The 20,570-nt window shown below is 41.1% G+C and overlaps 1 protein-coding gene across 1 annotated transcript; it reads left to right on the top strand.

Moving 5' to 3' along the window:
* The first annotated feature begins 9,969 nt into the window (after positions 1-9,969).
* LOC127297008 (DNA-(apurinic or apyrimidinic site) endonuclease) lies at positions 9,970-19,325 on the top strand. Its single transcript, XM_051327262.1, has 9 exons — positions 9,970-10,323; positions 11,944-12,036; positions 12,534-12,678; positions 13,768-13,966; positions 14,477-14,555; positions 15,984-16,045; positions 17,504-17,590; positions 18,224-18,327; positions 19,039-19,325. Exons 1-9 carry the CDS (start codon positions 10,063-10,065, stop codon positions 19,122-19,124), a joined length of 1,116 nt encoding a protein of 371 aa, XP_051183222.1. The 5' UTR covers positions 9,970-10,062; the 3' UTR covers positions 19,125-19,325.
* The last annotated feature ends 1,245 nt before the right edge of the window (positions 19,326-20,570 follow it).

Here is a 20,570-nt window from a genome sequence, read left to right as displayed (position 1 = left end):
TACCCTGCTTGTTCTTAAGATTGTTTTACTTTTTGTGTGGTAACTCTTGTCATCCTCTTGCCAACAAAATTGGTTGCATATGTTTTGGACTTTCCAAACTCAAGTTCTTGACCGCTTGGTTTTTAGTTGTTTGGGCCCCTTTTTTGTTCAAAAAAAAGGAGCAAGTTTTTTGGTGGCGTCGTTGTGTGCAGGTCTGTAGTACCACCAAGCCCATGCCTACCATCGTCGCACTGTTGGGCTGTTGTCGCTCCCCTCTCGCCCGCACCTAGTAACTCTTATGTGAGATGCGCATTGAAGAGCGACACCTGGCCGATGCTACCGAGCCTTCCATGCCAGCTTTACCAGGTCGCACCTGGCCAACCCCTTTTGATCATTGAGGGCTGGGAAGGTACTACTGGCCCTCTTACGGCTGTATGATACGTCTCCAACGTATCTATAGTTTGTGATGTTCCATGCTTGTTTTATGACAATACCTACATGTTTTGTTCACACTTTATATCGTTTTGATGCATTTTCCGGAACTAACCTATTGACGAGATGCCGAAGTGACAGTTCCTGTTTTCTGTTGTTTTTGGTTTCAGAAATCCTAGTAAGGAAATATTCTCGGAATTGGACGAAATCAACGCCCAGCATCTTATAATTCCACGAAGCTTCCAGAACACCCGAGAGGCACCAGAGGGGGGCCACAGGGCCACCAGACGCCAGGCCAGCGCGGCCAGAGGGGGGCCGCGCCCCCCTATTGTGTGGAGCCACCGCAGCCCTTCCGACTCCGACTCTTCGCCTATAAGAAGCCCCCTGACCTAAATCTTCGATACGAATAAGCCACGGTACGAGAAACCTTCCAGAGCCGCCGCCATCGCGAAGCCAAGATCTAGGGGACAGGAGTCTTTGTTCCGGCACGCCGCCGAGACGGGGAAGTGCCCCCGGAAGGCATCTCCATCGACACCACCGCCATCTTCATCACCGCTGCTGTCTCCCATGAGGAGGGAGTAGTTCTCCCTCGAGGCTAAGGGCTGTACCGGTAGCTATGTGGTTAATCTCTCTCCCATGTACTTCAATACAATGATCTCATGAGCTGCCTTACATGATTGAGATTCATATGATGAGCTTTCTGTCACTATTAATCTATGTGTTACTCTAGTGATGTCATTAAAGTACTCTATTCCTCCTCCATGATGTAATGGTGACAGTGTGTGCATCATGTAGTACTTGGCGTAGTTTATGATTGTGATCTCTTGTAGATTATGAACTTAATTATTACTATGATGGTATTGATGTGATCTATTCCTCCTTTCATAGTATGATGGTGACAGTGTGCATGCTATGTTAGTACTTGGTATAATTGCGTTGGTCTATCATGCACTCTAAGGTTATTTAAATGTGAATATCGAATGTTGTGGAGCTTGTTAACTCCGGCATTGAGGTGCTCTTGTAGCCCTACACAATTAGTGGTGTTCATCATCCAATAAGAGAGTGTAGAGTGGTTTTATTATGTGATCAATGTTGAGAGTGTCCACTAGTGAAAGTATGATCCCTAGGCCTTGTCTCCGAATAGAAAAGTCACACCACAAAGATTCCTATCTCCCACGTCAACTGCACGCCAGCAAGTATTTTCTGGCGCCGTTGTCACCGTTTGTTTACTGTTTTGCTGCATGTTTACTCGCTGCCATATTTTATTCAGATTTCTATTACCACTCATATACATCCATATTACTTGCATTTCACTATCTCTTCGCCGAACTAGTGCACCTATACATCTGACAAGTGTATTAGGTGTGTTGGGGACACAAGAGACTTCTTGCATTGTGACCGCAGGGTTGCTTGAGAGGGATATCTTTGACCTCTTTCTCCCTGAGTTCGATAAACCTTGGGTGATCCACTTAAGGGAAAACTTGCTGCTGTTCTACAAATCTCTGCTCTTGGAGGCCCAACACTGTCTACAGGAAAAGAAGCGTGAGTAGACATCAAGCTATTTTCTGGCGCCGTTGCCGGGGACCGAAAAGATTCACCACGGATATTTCCTCCCTCGTCAACCACGCGCCAGTTGTAGGCAGTCAAGCTATTTTCTGGCGCCGTTGCCGGGGAGGAAAGGTAAAAGGCACTCACACTCCGGTCCCAGGTAACTAAGTTATTTTCTGGTGCCGTTGTAAGTGCTCGAAGCTATTTCCTTTAGATCCTGCAATTGCATCTTTTTGTTTCTTGTTTATCACTAGTTAGGCATAATGGAAAGCAACATGGAGCTTTTTAATCTATTTCCTGAGTTAAGACATGGATGGTTTGATGCGAAAATTAAAAAACATATGGAACATATTAGTATGAACGCTTTGAACACCATTGTTGCTAATGATATGGAAAATTCTAAGCTTGGGGAAGCTGGTTTTGATGAGCATGATATTTTTAGTCCCCCAAGCATGGAGGAGAAAATTTACTTTGATGATACTTTGCCTCCCATTTATGATGATTATAATGATAGTGGTCTTTTGGTGCCACCTACTATGGAGAGTAAATTTTATTATGATTATACTATGCCTCCTACACTTGATGAGAATAATAATGATAGCTACTTTGTTGAATTTGCTCCCACTACAATTAATAAGAATGACTATGCTTATGTTGGGAGTAGTAATAATTTTATGCATGAGACTCATGATAAGAATGCTTTATGTGATAGTTATATTGTTGAGTTTGCTCATGATGCTACTGAAAATCTTTATGAGAGAGGAAAATATGGTTGTAGAAATTTTCATGTTACTAAAACACCTCTCTATATGCTGAAATTTTTGAAGTTACACTTGTTTTATCTTTCTATGCTTGTTGCATTATGCTTCATGAATTTGTTTATTTACAAGATTCCTTTTCATAGGAAGTGGGTTAGACTTAAAAGTGTTTCTTATTTGCTTTTTATGCCCTCTTTTGCTTCAACTCTTATTTCTTGCGAGAGCATCATTAAAATTACTGAGCCCATCTTAATGGCTATAAAGAAAGCACTTCTTGGGAGATAACCCATGTGTTTATTTTACTACAGCAATTTTGTTTTATATTTGAGTCTTGGAAGTTGTTACTACTGTAGCAACCTCTCCTTGTCTTTGTTTTATTGCATTGTTGTGCCAAGTAAAGTCTTTGATAGCAAGGTTGATACTAGATTTGGATTACTGCGCAGAAACAGATTTCTGTCTGTCACGAATTTGGGCAATATTCTCTGTAGGTAACTCCGAAAAATCTGCCAATTTACGTGCGTGATCCTCAGATATGTACGAAACTTTCATTCATTTTGAGCATTTTCATCTGAGCAAGTCTGGTGCCTCTAAAAAATTTGTCTTTACGGACTGTTCTGTTTTGACAGATTCTGCCTTTTATTTCTCATTGCCCCTTTTGCTGTGTTGGATGGATTTCTTTGTTCCATTAACTTCCAGTAGCCTTGGGCAATGTCCAGAAGTGTTAAGAATGATTGTGTCACCTCTGAACATGTGAATTTTTATTATGCACTAACCCTCTAATGAGTTTGTTTTGAGTTTGGTGTGGAGGAAGTTTTCAAGGATCAAGAGAGGAGGATGATACAATAAGATCAAGGAGAGTGAAAGCTCTAAGCTTGGGGATGCCCCCGTGGTTCATCCCTGCATATTTCAAGAAGACTCAAGCGTGTAAGCTTGGGGATGCCCAAGGCATCCCCTTCTTCATCAACAACTTATCAGGTCACTTCTCTTGAACTATATTTTTATTCTGTCACATCCTATGTACTTTACTTGGAGCGTCTGTTTGTTTTTATTTTTGTTTTGTTTGAATAAATTCATGTTTGTGTGGGAGAGAGACACGCTCCGCTGTTTCATATGAACACATGTGTTCTTAGCTTTTAGTGTTCATGGCGAAGGTTGAAACTGCTTCGTTAATTGTTATATGGTTGAAAACAGAAAATGCTACATGTGGTAATTGGTATGATGTCTTGAATAACTTGATACTTGGCAATTGTTGTGCTCATATAGATCATGTTTAAGCTCTTGCATCATATACTTTGCACCTATTAGTGAAGAAATACATAGAGCTTGCTGAAATTTGGTTTGCATGATTGGTCTCTCTAAGGTCTAGATATTTTCTAGTAAGGGTTTGAACAACAAGGAAGACAGTGTAGAGTCTTATAATGCTTGCAATATGTTTTTATGTGAGTTTTGCTGTACCGGTTCATACTTGTGTTTGCTTCAAATAACCTTGCTAGCCTAAGCCTTGTATTGAGAGGGATTACTTCTCGTGCATCCAAATCCTTGAGCCAATAACTATGCCATTTGTGTCCCCATAACTACCTACTACATGGTATTTCTCCGCCATTCCAAAGTAAATTGCTTGAGTGCTACCTTTAAACAATTCAAAATTTATCACCTCTGATTTGTGTCAATGTTTTATAGCTCATGAGGAAGTATGTGGTGTTTATCTTTCAATCTTGTTGGGCAACTTTCACCAATGGACTAGTGGCTTCATCTGCTTATCCAATAATTTTGCAAAAAGAGCTGGCAATGGGATTCCCAGTCCCAAATTAATTAACCTTCATAATTTTACAAAAAAAATAGACACTCCTCCATGGTATGTGATTGTTGGACGGCACCCGAGGATTCGGTTAGCCATGGTTTGTGAAAGCAAGGTTGGAAGGAGTGCCACCTAAAAATAAAAATGTTTCATGGGAGCCGCTCTTCGAAGGTTTGTCTGGCAAGGGGGTTAGAGTGCCCACTACCATTCGTTGACAACAACAAACACCTCTCAAAACTTTACTTTTATGATCTCTTTATGTTTTCAAAATAAAAGCTCTAGCACAAATATAGCAATCAATGCTTCCCTCTTCGAAGGGCCATTCTTCTACTTTTATGTTGAGTCAGCTTACCTACTTCCTTCCATCTTAGAAGCAAACACTTGTGTTAACTGTGCATTGATTCTTGCATACTTGCATATTTGCATTCATCATATTACTTTATGTTGACAATTATCCATGAGATATACATGTTACAAGTTGAAAGCAACCGCTGAAACTTAAATCTTCCTTTGTTGCTTCGATGCCTTTACTTTGAATCTATTGCTTTATGAGTTAACTATTATGCAAGACTTGTTGATGCTTGTCTCGAAAGTACTATTCATGAAAAGTCTTTGCTATATGATTCAGTTGTTTAACCATTGTCTTTACCATTTCTTTGGATTGCTGCATTCATTACATGTGCTTACAATAGTATTGATCAAGATTATGATAGCATGTCACTTCAGAAATTATCTTTGTTATCGTTTACCTACTCGAGGACGAGTAGGAACTAAGCTTGGGGATGCTGATACGTCTCCAACGTATCTATAATTTCTGATGTTCCATGCTTGTTTTATGACAATACCTACATGTTTTGTTCACACTTTATATCGTTTTGATGCATTTTCCAGAACTAACCTATTGACGAGATGCCGAAGTGCCGCTTCTGTTTCTGCTGTTTTTTGTTTCAGAAATCCTAGTAAGGAAATATTCTCGGAATTGGACGAAATCAACGCCCAGCATCTTATAATTCCACGAAGCTTCCAGAACACCCGAGAGGCACCAGAGGGGGGCCACATGGCCACCAGACGCCAGGCCGGCGCGACCAGAGGGGGGGCCGCGCCCCCTTATTGTGTGGAGCCACCGCAGCCCTTCCGACTCCGACTCTTCGCCTATAAGAAGCCCCCTGACCTAAATCTTCGATACGAATAAGCCATGGTACGAGAAACCTTCCAGAGCCGCCGCCATCGCGAAGCTAAGATCTGGGGGACAGGAGTCTCTGTTCCGGCACGCCGCCGGGACGGGGAAGTGCCCCCGGAAGGCATCTCCATCGACACCACCGCCATCTTCATCACCGCTGTTGTCTCCCATGAGGAGGGAGTAGTTCTCTCTCGAGGCTAAGGGCTGTACCAGTAGCTATGTGGTTAATCTCTCTCTCATGTACTTCAATACAATGATCTCATGAGCTGCCTTACATGATTGAGATTCATATGATGAGCTTTGTATCACTATTAATCTATGTGTTACTCTAGTGATGTTATTAAAGTACTCTATTCCTCCTCCATGATGTAATGGTGACAGTGTGTGCATCATGTAGTACTTGGCGTAGTTTATGATTGTAATCTCTTGTAGATTATGAAGTTAATTATTACTATGATGGTATTGATGTGATCTATTCCTCCTTTCATAGTATGATGGTGACAGTGTGCATGCTATGTTAGTACTTGGTATAATTGTGTTGGTCTATCATGCACTCTAAGGTTATTTAAATATGAATATCGAATGTTGTGGAGCTTGTTAACTCCGGCATTGAGGTGCTCTTGTAGCCCTACACAATTAGTGGTGTTCATCATCCAACAAGAGAGTGTAGAGTGGTTTTATTATGTGATCAATGTTGAGAGTGTCCACTAGTGAAAGTATGATTCCTAGGCCTTGTATCCGAATAGAAAAGTCACACCACAAAGATTCCTATCTCCCACGTCAACTGCACGCCAGCAAGTATTTTCTGGCGCCGTTGTCACCGTTTGTTTACTGTTTTGCTGCATGTTTACTCGCTGCCATATTTTATTCAGATTTCTATTACCACTCATATACATCCATATTACTTGCATTTCACTATCTCTTCGCCGAACTAGTGCACCTATACATCTGACAAGTGTATTAGGTGTGTTGGGGACACAAGAGACTTCTTGCATTGCGATCGCAGGGTTGCTTGAGAGGGATATCTTTGACCTCTTCCTCCCTGAGTTCGATAAACCTTGGGTGATACACTTAAGGGAAAACTTGCTGCTGTTCTACAAACCTCTGCTCTTGGAGGCCCAACACTGTCTACAGGAAAAGAAGCGTGAGTAGACATCAAGCTATTTTCTGGCGCCGTTGCCGGGGACCGAAAAGATTCACCACGGATATTTCCTCCCTCGTCAACCACGCGCCAGTTGTAGGCAGTCACTGTACTACCAACCCATCCTGGTTGAGCCCAACGGAAAGAGAATTCATCAACTATTATTTAAGGGGATCTTCTTCCTATGAACTCCCTAGCTCTTCTCTCCCATTTTGCTCTCCACCATTGTTGACTTCTTAAGAGCTTTGTATCTCTCTCTCCCCTCCAATAACTCTTGCATCTATTCGAGAGAAAGAGGAGATCTAGATACACATTTTGACCAATCAAAATCCCCTATTTGTGAGGGAATCATTTGGATCTAGATCTTAAAGAATTTAGTATTCTCCTCTTTGTTATTCATATTTTATTCCCCCAATAGCTTTTGTGGAATTTGGGATTGAAGGATTTGAGCATCTTGTGTGTTCTTGCTATTGCATTTGGTGCGTCAGTTTGAGTTCTCTGCGGTGATACATGGAGGTGAAAGTTCGTGAGATATTTCCTCTGGTTGCTTGTACTCGGAGATTGTTCCTCTTGGGTCTTTGGACCCTAGATGGCTTTGTGACTTAGGGTGTGTTTGGTTTGAGCCCCAACAAGCCCTACCAATTCTTTGGCATGACCAAATCAAGGGCATGACCAAGATTTTTGGTAATATCTTGTTGTTTGGATTATAGCCTTGCTCTTCCAAAATTTTGGTTGAATAGTGCCTCTCTTTGGTATGCAACCAAACTGATTTGACATGCATTGAGGACTTAAACTGGGTAGTACTTGATCACTGGTTTTACGAAAGAAAAATATAAGAAACGTTGGTTCACTTTTGCTCGTAGACTAGTACTCCTGGGACTAGAAAGAACAGGAAAGTACTAATTACCTTGGACCTAGCAAGGAGAAGCGTGCAGGCGGGGCTGCCAAAATTTTGGCGATGGATTTCCACGCCCTCAGTTCGCCCACGCGCGGTCAAAAATCACACGGGCGGGCTGCGGCAAATTTTGGCGAGCCAATTTGTGGGCATCGGTCCAAACAGTGACCAAATTTCATGGGCCTGCCAATATTTTGGTATGGCATGCATCAGCTCTAAACCAAACACATCCTTAGTGATGTTCTTTTGGCCTCCAATTAAGCTGTGGAGATTCCTCAAATGTGAGGCCTTCGTGGTCATTTCTTGGGAGCCTCCAATTAAGTCATGAAGATAGACCCAAGCTTGTACGGGGTCGGTGACCACCCTCAAGGTTCCATAGTGGATCGAGTGTTTCCCTTTTGGTGGGAGGGCTCGAGGAGAATACAGTGAGGCCTTCGTGGAGTTTGGGGTGTTTTGGACTCCACACCACTCCAACAGAGAGTAGCACTCGAAAAGTGTGAACTTCAGGATACATCATCGCCTTCACATGCCTTCGTTATTTTTATACCGAGCTATTTACTTATGCACTTTATTTTATGATAGCCTTTGTGCTTGAAGCTATTTATTTTGTTATTATATAGGTACTTGCCATGCTTAGCATAAGTTATTGGCGCACATAGGTGAACCCTAGCTTTATATGTTTTGTGCATGACAAACTAAACACTAGTTTTATTCCGCATTTGTTCAAACAAATATCGTAAAAGTTTTAAACCGCATACCTCTAGGTGGCATCCGTGTCCTTTCAGAGGGCACATGGTTTAGTTGGCATACGACCTTGGCACCTTGGCTTACATGAAGGGAGAAACTAAAGCATGTTGGTTGGTTCGTTGTGATAGACTATGCTAATGCAATTTGCGATGTGTGGTAGAAGGTTTGATTGTTGATTAGGCCGAGGATTAGATCACATGATGTGTCTCAAACAGTCTGAGTGGGTTGGACTAATTGCATCAATTATGATCGATCTTTGCACACATAATGCACACATGAGGCACTAGCACACTCTAACTTTAATTGTTTTCTAACACTTCCGATATGATTAGCCATTCGGTTCAAGGGATTGCCTTGTTGTACCTACTGCTATATACCATACATTGATTGTGCTTGATCCTTGGTAAAATAATGATTATCTATTTAATTTTGTATGACTCTCTCTGCTCTTTGTTGTTTTACATCCGCTCACAATGAAAGCGTGCCACAATGCTTTCAAGCATATGGTCTATTATGAGGTTGTTATTATACCTACTAGTTCATTGCATAACAGTTTTCAGCTTTCAAACGACCTAAAGGACATAGTGGTATGTACAAGTACATTGATTGTGCATTCCCACGGTCCTTTAGTTCAAACACTCGGAAGTACATTGTTTTGCTTTGTAGGTACGTGACAAACTTGTTCTTCTTGTTATAGTGTCTAAAGTGTGTGTTTGTGTGCTAAGTATGATGCATCTTTTTCATAGTGCTTTACCGAGGACCATTGGCAAGGTTGTTGGAGAGGGCATTATATTATCTCCAAGATTGCTTGAGAGGGCAGCTCCTCTAAAAGGCCGAAGGGGGTGCCTACAAAGATTGGTCACTTCCACGAGGAGGTATCTCGAACCCATTTTTGCAAGGTGCTCTTAGCACCTGGATTGGATTACCTTTGCATCCCCGATACCTTTAGAGGTACATCGCTACCATCCCGACGACCATCACCTTGAAGACCAACCGATGAGTCTAGCCGTAAGTTGGTGCTTGTGAGCGACCTAGAGACGCTGACGCTGCGGCGAAGGCAAGCAATAATCTTAAGGTCAGGGTGGGGATCAGTTTGTCAGCGGCTTAAGGCTGTGGGAGGGGTGCGTCGCCAAAACTGCAGCTGAAGAAGAAATTGGTGACGGGAAGGAGGGGCTTAGAGGGATGTTAGGAATGACGGCTAGACCGAGATTTCTAGTGCTTTGGCCTATACCCACGATAGGGGTTGGGAGAAGGGAATGAAGGTGGGTGGAACGGAGGCAGGTGAGTTGATCAGTTGGTGTGCTTCTCTCCCATCTTCTCTTCTTTTGTTTTGGCCGGCGTCCATCTTTCCATCTAGGGTGCACCTGGGTCTACTAAATGGGTTTTCTTTTGCTCGTGCCGGCATCCGTCCTCTAGGGTGCACTCGGGTCTACCAAATGGGTGCACACGTGTCCAATTTTAATTCAACCTGTAATAAATATTTAGATTTTCAGCGATGCTAGTATTTTCTATGCAAGGATTCAGTTTGGGTGATCTCTCGACTCTCTCCTCCGCGGCCGAGGAGCGCTGCCGCAGCAGCAGGCGATGAAGCGCTTCTTCCAGCCCGTGCCCAAGGACGGCTCCCCCGCCAAGAAGAGGCCCACCGGGGCCGCCGCCGCCTCTGACTGCGTCGATGGCCCCGCCGCCACCGCGGCCAGCGCCGGCGGCGGGGAGGGGGCTCCCTGCGAGGAGCCGCGCAGGTTCGTAACGTGGAACGCCAACAGCCTTCTCCTCCGGATGAAGAGCGACTGGTCCGCGTTCTCTCAGTTCGTCGCCCGCCTTGACCCCGACGTCATCTGCATCCAGGTGAACTAAGACACCGAGGGTTTCACTCGGCGCCCTTCTTTGTGTCCGGATTTGCTTGCTCCCTAGGGTTTTAACTTTAAACTGCACTGCTATGTACTGTTCGGAGGGATTTTTATGCGGGTATGCTGCAATGTGGCATGCAAGAGCTGCCGCTGCTCGGAGGCATTTCATCGAGCACATTGGGGGCGTCTCATATTACTTGTCCTTTTATGCCAAGACAAGATGAATCCAATTATGGTCCGCTAGGGTTTAATCCCTTCTATTTGCAAACATATGAAGCCAGTGTGCGGCATTCCTTGCGAGAATAATTGTAAATCGTCAAAGGTGCAAATTATCTTAGCCTTTTCAGATGAAAGGCGATTGCCTGATTTTATAAGCAAAGATATAAATGGCAGATTAAGCCATAAAACCAGGGTAGCAACATTCAAGGAGTACATAGACAAAACTAAAGGTTCTATGCAAAAGAAACAAGAGGGCAACATGCCAAAACTAAAAGCATTTCTACAAGGCAGACAAAGTCTCCGTTGAAGATCTTAGAGAAGCAAGCGATGCATGAATCCTGGTGGCCATAGTCGTAGGTTCGTAGCTTACTAACTGGTGCCAACTGAGGACTCCTGAAGTGCATTTTTTGTGATCTTTTGGCATGCTTACCAATGTTTGAACACGACGTAACAAGGCCTGGCCTGCTATGTATTGTCAAGAGCAGCCTTACTATGTAATTCTGAATTGGGGGTGGATTCCTCTCGTCGAACTGGGACATTTCCCGAGATTAGAACTCCCCTTCTCTTCTACTCTGCTATGGACCTTCTAAAAGGACGACATGCAATGTTGATGGTTCTAGATGCTAGGATGGTGTTTGCAGAGGTTGTGTTAAGCATATTATGAAACAGAAAAATGCAATGTAAATGTTCTTAGATCTGTGAACTGATATTTACTTGCCCATTTCTTGTAATTATGGTGTTGGCAACGTTGCGCCAAGAAAAACTAGCTTTCAGTTTTTCTATTACTTATGTCAGTCCTAGTGTTCCTATCCCGGTTATTTGTTTGCTCAGGTAGCCACTCAACTGCTACTACTGACACAAATAGCATGTGCAGCAATAGTACAATTTCAAAAAACTATAGACCATTTGTTGAAGTACTTCTCAAGCTAAATCATTGTATGAGAAAGCTTGTGCTCTTCTATACATGCTGCTGTCTGGATGTGGTGGATCGATTAAACAAGTCTGTTTGGAAACTGTAGCTCAATAGTTGATGCCCAAATCCGCCCTGGGTTCTTGTTTTTGTACAGTATGCCAGGGGTTATGCCAAACCCCACCTGTTGTAAAATTGACAGGTCAAGGTCTTTATTTCTTTTTTAATTCCAATACCCTTAGTTGTTATGATTTATGACAACTTAGCAGCTTAATTTTACTATTGTTAGCCTGTTTTAGTGCTTAGGTTCCTTACCCACAAATTGTTGCTTTATTTTACACTCCTAATCAGTAATCACAGCTAGTTTGCTGTTTGCTGGTTGGGTTCTCTGCTATTTTTTTTATACTTCATAAATACAATCTAAGCATATTAGCATAATGCATATATCAATGAGAAAGATGTTCACTGAGCTTCTTTGCCACTTGCCAGGAAGTGCGAATGCCTGCAGCTGGTTCGAAAGGGGGACCAAAAAATCCTAGTGAGCTAAAAGACGACACAAGCTCGTCGCGTGAAGAAAAACAGGTAGTGCTAAAGAAGCAACCCTCTACCCTGTAATTATGGCAAGTGGATCCCACATATCAGGCCCCGTTGGTTCTGACTGAAATACAACCACAACATTATGGAAGAAGACATGTAGTTCCTTGAAAATGCTTCATAAAACTTATTTTTCTGTGATAGATATGTTGTTTGTTGAAAATGCTTCTTTGAAGGGTGTTTTTGTGATAGTTTTTCATATGTAATTTTGAGAAATTTACTCTAGATTAGGTAAAAAATGGTCTTTCATCTGTATCAGTTGAATTGGTCTTTCATCTGTATCAGTTGCATCTTGAAGTCTTGATGTATTTGTGGTGACTGTATTTGCATATGTGGCCAAGTGAACAAGCAGGAAACTATTATGAATTAGTATCAACTTAGTTTCCATAGCCTGTTTTCTCTCTTCAGTATACACTTCTATAGCTTCTGCATTTGTTGGGCTTATAGTGAATTAATGTCACAATCACTTCTTGATGGTAATGCAGACTGTGCTGCGTGCTTTGTCGAGTTCACCTTTCAAAGACTACCGTGTCTGGTGGTCCCTTTCAGAATCAAAATATGCAGGCACAGCTGTGTTTGTGAAGAAGAAGTTTGAACCAAAGAAAGTGTCATTCAACTTGGATAGAAGATGTAAGTTTAATTTCAAGAGATTTAGCAAGTCTCCCCAGTTACACAGTTTTTTAAAATGTCCCGTGCTTCACTAAACATCTTATTTCGTCATGTTCAAAAAATTTGTGATTATGTTATAGGATCTGATATGGCCAGCTTTGTCAGCTACCGTTCATATGATGGCTCTTGTCTTAATTTAGTTTTGTGGCTGTGTTATAGGATCTACTTTTATAAATTCTTACACCCAAGAAGGTCGTAATTTCTCCAGTAGTACGTATGTATTTTCCAAAAGCCATAACATCAAGCTTCTGAGGTCTAATGAGAGAGCTAGGCGCCTAGGCAGATCCAGCCTCCCTGGCACGGTACTGCTGCTGACTTCTACGCATCAGTTTTGATGAAAATTAGCAAAAAACAGAAAACTCTTAGAGAGCTGCTGTATTATGCTGGCAGGCTATTTATCAGAGGCAGAGGAGATGTTATGTGAGTATACATGTATATAAGAGGTGGGATTTGATGGCCTGTGCAGTAACATCTGAGGGTGTATGCTCCTGTGGCCACCTTGGCTGATGCTGCTTCGACAACTTGTTGGGCTGGGACCTGAGGCAGCATGTTGCTTCCCTCCTAGCACCTAGTGCTTCTTCTTGTATTCGCATTATCAAACAGAATCTTAACATTTATGGTCATTTTGAAATGAAGAGGCAATTAGAATAAACTTTATGGTCATATATGAATACACGAAGTTGATACTGGCATATATGAATACACGAAGTTGATACTGCCATATATCAAATTGAACCTTAGCTGTAAGAGTAGCTTATCGAAAAAAGAGCTGCCATATTTCAGTTATGGCACAGTGATAGTGCATTGACATGCTACTGTTTGTCTCTTTTCCCTCAAGAAAACGGATGATCAAAGGGGATCATATCCTCCTAATCACTAGGGCGGTGGGAGGGGGGGGGGGGGGGGGCTTGTGGCGCAGTAGATGTGGGGCTGTGACAGTGGTAGGGACAAATAAATTGGGCATCCTGAAATATTTTTGCCTGCTTTCTGGAATTCATTTTTGCAGAAACTACTATTCTATCTGAAAGCATAGTATTTTACCTGTTTCAGCTTCGAAGCATGAGGCAGATGGCCGTGTCATCATTGTGGAATTTGAATCATTGTTGTTACTAAACACATATGCTCCAAACAATGGGTGGAAAGAGGAGGAAAATTCATTTCAAAGAAGAAGAAAGTGGGATAAAAGAATGTTGGAGTTTGTTCAACAAGTAGACAAGCCCTTAATCTGGTGTGGAGACTTGAACGTTAGGTAATTAAGAACCTGTTGCTGATTTTTGTTATTGTTATTATATATGTCCTCCGCCGTAAAGTTACTATCTACTCCCTTTGTTCCATAATTGTTGTGGTTTTAGTTCAAATTGAATCAATTTGAGTCTTCTGAATACAACATAAAATTAATAAAGCATTCAAGTTGTGGATTTTCTTTTTATATGGCTAACCCAAACTTCACAATTGGGGCCATCCATGTGGCCTAGTGGTGAAGCACAAGGCTGTGGCTGTTGAAGTCGGTTCAAATACCCAGTTTCCTTAATGATAGGCTGTTCAACCTACATATTTTTGATGATCGCTCATAATTAGAAAATGTACTTCAACTAAATATTTTTGAGCAAGAACTCACAAGGTAAGGGAAAGAAATTTCATTACTTTACGTGGCCATCCTTGAGGAATCCATGTTTTCTATACAAGATATAGACATAATGAGCTTCTTAACCAAACCTTAGCCCCTGAACGTTACTTTTTTTGTTTTGAAATCTTTCAGTCACGATGAGATCGATGTCAGCCATCCTGATTTTTTTAGCAGTGCTAAGCTCAATGGATATATCCCTCCAAATAAAGAGGTATTGTTTACTTTACATATGCAATCATTGGTTACTGTTCTACATCCAGTTTATGTTACCATGGCACACGTGTTGGAAATAATTCTTGCCATAATCTGTTATACATCCTTCAACTCTCGCCTATATGCTGCTTGTCAAACAAATCCAAATGGGCCATGGTGTTAATCCTAGGCTTGGTTATAGGACGATTTGGCCCATCTAGTCTAGGTTTGGTACGTCTGGCCCAATATATATGTCCATCGTGCTAATGAAATAGGATGTACAATTAGGACAGCCAAATTCTCTCCTGTCTTACTGTGTTATACTTGATTTATGTTTATCGATTGCTTATTTCATCTCCTTTTTAATATTGTGTTTCATCTTTTAGTTTCAGAATCTTAACTTGCAATTATTTTATAGAAAATGGAAGCTTCTGTTATACCCCCGGCCTCTGAACCATAGGCCCATATAGCCCAATTATTATATCATTTTTAGAAGATACCAACAGTAGGCTAACTCACCTTGCAATTTGCCTATTAAAGTTAGTTTATCAGAAAAAAGCACTCTCTCCGTCCACTAGTGTAAGACCTTTTAGCATTTTTCGTAAATGCATGTATCTAGATGTGTTTTAGTGTGTAAAGTTCACTCGTTTTGGTCCGTATCTAGTCCACATTAAAATATCTAAAAGGTACATTAGTGAACAGAGGAAGTATGCATTTCTACAAATGAAGCCAAACTCAGGACAGAGAGGCTTTCAGAAATCTACCAACAAGAGCTATTGCTGTAGCCATGGCAGCAAATAGACTGGCTTAGTGAATAGCTCAGGTTACACATATGTGGCATTAGGCCATCTCAATGCAAGGTGCTTTGATGAGCGCTTACAAAAATAAACCGAGCATTTTCGTAAGTGTCGGTGCTTTTGTGTAGGAGAGGTGCCTAGTTAGGCATCTGCCTAGTATCAATAAGCACCGGTGCTTAACCAAAAACCAGTTTATTTCTCTAAGCACCTCTCTAAGTAGCTGGCAAGCTTTTCAAACCATGGAATTTTGTGCAAATAGGTTAGCAGTTCATTAGGTGCTAGCCATAGTTATAATTTTGTAATTACGGACGTGCTTTTTTACTCATAATTTAATATATATACCGCATATGGCTATAAGGTTGTCTTATTGATAATAAGCGATAAGAATTGTTTTTCCAAAGAATTCACACTGAAAATTTTATGTTTTTCCCAAGACATAATTCGACAACTAAAGGGCGTTATATCCTGAGCAATAGCAAACAGAGCCTTAAGCCCCTAACAGATGTTCAATGTCTGGACTATCACATGACATCCTATTCTCCATTATATCGTCAGTCCATCTTTAAGTGTTACTGAACGACTGGTACCCCATTACTGACACATCCTTTGGGCCATTGCATTAATGCAATGAATCTCTATCTATTCTACAGGACTGTGGGCAGCCAGGGTTCACCCTGGCCGAGAGACAGCGGTTTGGCAATTTATTGTCCCAGTAAGTGTAAACTAATACATTTCAGCATTATTTTCGTTTGGTAGAACACTCCGTCTATTCTCAAATGGATGCCATCCTTGAACAAGTGCATGCATCCTTTTAATTTGGTTTGCATGCTCAACTTACCTTAGCCATCGTCGTTTTCTCTCAACTGGGGCCCCACGTCGATATAGGGCTGAGCGCATTATCATCTCTATTTGGACCCTAGCAGCAAAAACAGACCATAATAAGCATCTCAGATGTGAATACTGTGGAACTGTGATCATGGAAACATAAAAAGTTTATTCTTTCTGTATTCCAGCAAGTTAAATGTTCAACGTAACAGGGGACAATATGTTTGTTCTAAATCAGCATCTATTGTGTTCGGTATAAACTATAAATATCATCTACGATTTGCATCTATGAAGTATATGTTTCGTGAGTCTATATATATTTAGATGAACTTGTTCAGCATGGGGGAAGCCAGGACAAAATATCATTGGGGTCACCCTTCTAACTGTACTTGTATAATTGCAAATTTGAGAGAATGTTTTGGTAGTTTAAAGAAGATTAGAAAAATCCATTTGTGCCATTTGATATCAATGCTTACATGCTAGCTCCGCCATTGTCCAGTCTATATATTGCACTATGAAATGTCCTAGGAACGTTTAGATATGTATTCCACCACTGACGAACAAAAAAAGATACCTGCAGACGTAAGATCACTTCCATAGTTCCGTTCATAAATAAGTGACCTTTCGAAATCGACGTGGTGTTTAAACCACAAATTTTGAGCACACTATTCTTCTGCAATATATTTGTAATATTAATGACACTAATCTATTGGAAGTTGTTTTATGACAAGTTCTCATATCATCATATAGATATTGCTGGTTAATACAACCTCTAATTTTTTTTATAAGCACTTGACTTGTCGCTGCAATGAGTAAATTCAAAATGGACCATTGATTTTTCCGAGACACAAAAGATGCCTTTCAAAGTATAGGGAACAACATCCATCTGTGGACTAACTCAATAACAGGTCTGAAAAGCATACCTTTAAACTGATGAATTAAATTTGGATTGCCAATCTTTTTCATCATTTCGGACTTTTGGTTCTACTGGTTGATGCATGAAACATAATATGGTATCAGCGCAGAGGTCTTGGGTTCAAGTTTTGGCTTTCGCAATTTAATAGTAAAAGAAACCGCTTGCCCTCTTTCTATCATGTTTTGGCCTTGCTGAGCCACACGTGAGACGGGGTGTTTGAAGTATATGTGGAACGCCCACTCTTCTTCATCAGTTTGGACTTTTGGTTCTATTGGTTGATGCATGAAACTTAAGATAAACAATGAAGGATGAACAAGACATGTTGGTGGAAATCAAGAAGGCATAAGTTGACTGCATAGTGGCATTAATATTTTGTGGTATTGATTATTTTGTCTTGAATACCTTATGGAATTACATGTCAATATACAGGGGAAAGCTGGTAGATGCTTACAGATACCTGCACAAAGAAAAAGATATGGAGTGTGGCTTCTCTTGGTCTGGGAATCCAATTGGGAAGTAAGAAACATTTTCATGATTTGATAACTGTTAAATTGTTAATTATAGTGTTCAGTTGCTCATCAGATTTTATCTGTGTATTATTGAAGCATGTCGCCACCTAAATGTTTATCTGCTGTTCTCTTTTATGTCTGATGGGTTATTTGATCCCATTATATAGATATGGTTTGTAAGCATATGTTCCTCTAATGTTTAACATTAATAAATTATCTTCCATCTAAAAAATCTGATTTTATTTAAGGCACATAAAAAAAGAATTGGCAACTCCGCCTATGCCTTTTAGGAATAGCCGGTCCCAAGCCCGGGTAAAGGAGGAGTGTTGTGTTAGGCTTGGTGAGTCGACGTAAAAAATCAGCCATTCCTATGGATATGAAACCCAATAGAAATTTGTTGGAGCGTACGTTTCCTTGTGTTTCCGTTGGGTTTCATATCTAGCCTATACCCCAACTTGCTTGGGAAAAAGGCTTTGATGGTGATGTTGTTGATAAAAATGGAATTGGCAGTATGATTAATTATTTATGGTCTCCTGACAAGCAAATGTTCTTTCGTAATTACTCCATATGAATGCTAATGATAGTGTATGCGCTTCGTCTTTTTCTGTATGGACTCATTTATTGCTTAATATTTCTCCAGGTACCGAGGAAAGAGAATGCGGATTGATTATTTCATTGTTTCAGAACGGTTGAAGGACAGAATAGATTCATGTAAAATGCATGGTCATGGAATTGAACTGGAAGGTTTGTATGCACAACTTTCTTTGCGTGGTGATTTATTATATACTGTGATATGTTTGTATATTTGGTCCTTCTAAAGTTCTTACTTTATTTAACAAAAAAGAGTGACTGCTATATTACTAGAAGAAGTGTGTACGACCCACATTTGCGAGCACGGAAGCTCAAACGCGGGCGGGCAAGGGCGTGTCAACCCTTCCTACTCCTAGCCATCCTTGGCTAAGCCTCGGTTTGCAAGTTTATTTGCCTATCATCTGCTGCAAATAAATAAGGGGAGGGGACCGTGGATGATAGGATGTTGGTTGGACCATGTGATGGTCTTTATATATTCAATATCAGAAAACAGAAAATTAGAGTTGTCCTATCTAGTTTGTTTGTTTGGTATATGGAGGATAAATATACAACTATAGATAGGTTTGGAAATGGCCTAAACTGCGAGCTGTTACAAATCTTTATTGATTTACTGCTTGTTTATCCTATGTGCATAGTAAATATGATACACTTCATATATACCCAAAGTGTATACTTATCTCTTGAACATATAATTTCTTGTGGCATTTGTACGTTTTACTTTTCTCATGTGAATCCAACTACTTTCCAGCCAAAAATGTCGATGGTGACATGAATCTCATGTATAGGTGTCTATGTTTTGGCCTTGGTCTTTTTTTATCAACCTTTTTTTGCCTTGATTTAATCCATGGAATTTCTTGATCGCAGGATTTTATGGAAGTGATCACTGTCCTGTTTCACTTGAGCTCTCCAAAGAAGCAGTGGAAGCATCAGAATTGAAGAGCTCCGTCTGACTTCTATGTATTGGTCTTAACGGGTCATCATGGATTAATTGATTATTAGGTTAGTTTAGGTGTAGCTTCTGCGGTTGGCCTCTCATGAGATATTCGTACATTTTTATGTGACCTGCATTATTAGTTTAAACATTTCCTGTGACCAGATCTGCTACACATTCCGACAATCGACCTCTTCTTAAGTTTGAGTTATGGTGACTAGGACCTGGCGATTTTGTTAACCGGCTAAAAGGAGTTTGGCAACGTGAGAAGCAGGGTAGGACAACAATTGAGGGCTGGCAATTTGAAATATGCACACTTCATTTTTTGTGAGGGTGGATGGAAATATGTAAACAAAAAAGAAAAGAAAAGGCTATTGGCAATTATTGATGAACTTGATAAAAGGCTGAAACCTCGCGCCTAACCAACTTTGAGGTTGGTGTTAAACGGTTGTAGCATGCGGCGACGTTCTTTGGAGAGGATGGCGAAGCTAATTCAAAAAGGGGAGACCTGCAGGACAACACAGAGCCAAGTTCGGGAATGTTAAATAGATTTTTTAAAAGATTCAGTATGTTAAAGGGTGGTAAGAGCATCTCTATAAGAGAACTGTAAAATAACCGTCAGTTTACGGGTTCGGTTTAGAAATCGGCGCAGATCAGTTACTGTAAACGGGACAGCGTGGCCGGGGTGTGGTGGCGCGGCGTGGCCGGGGCGGGGCCCTGGGCAGCACGGCTGGAGCGGGGCAAGGCAGGACCACGTGGGGCAATTTGCAAGCGGGGGAAGCTTCAAGGAAGATGTGATGCAAAAAAAAGTGGGTCCAGTGGTCGATACTTTTTTAACCCGTAAATACGAGTTCAGTGGTCTGAACTCGCGTTTTACAATTTACATGTTTACTGGCTGTGTTAGAGATGATGTAACAACAAGAGGTATTTTATCTCCGTGATCATGGATCGGTGTCACAAACAGAAAATTTAAATTAGAACAAAACGAGCCTCGTTTAACGAGGTACCATCTAGGGGGGAGCAACTTAAACAATTTATGACGACGTACTATAGCCCACATGAGGCAAGTCGGACTTTGCTTGACGAGCTAAGAGATTGAGGATGTATTCTGTCTTTGAAATGGAGTCTAATAAGACCCAATCCTACTTTGACAAGTTTTGCCCGATTCCAGTGATGGAGGTGCGAGAACGGCGGCGTGCTTTCGGCTCGCTCTAGGGTTCATAGTCTCCGCTAGATGGTCCGAAGATTTTTTTGTAATTTCTATTACTTTCGGTGTTTCTTATACTATTGTTGATGATAATTAATAGATTGGTGGTCCTTTTCGTAAAAAAATACCTAGTTGGAATGGCTTCCTATCTGAATTTTACTACCTTTTGGTGGTCATCAAAGGCAATCTGGTGGCCTTGTTTGCCCATTTTTATGGGGCAAAATTTTCTCTACAAAGTTTGCCGATTTTGGAGTAATA

Source organism: Lolium perenne, chromosome 1, assembly GCF_019359855.2.
Source record: "Lolium perenne isolate Kyuss_39 chromosome 1, Kyuss_2.0, whole genome shotgun sequence".
NCBI lineage: Eukaryota > Viridiplantae > Streptophyta > Magnoliopsida > Poales > Poaceae > Lolium > Lolium perenne.
This window is presented reverse-complemented; position numbering and strand designations above follow the sequence as displayed.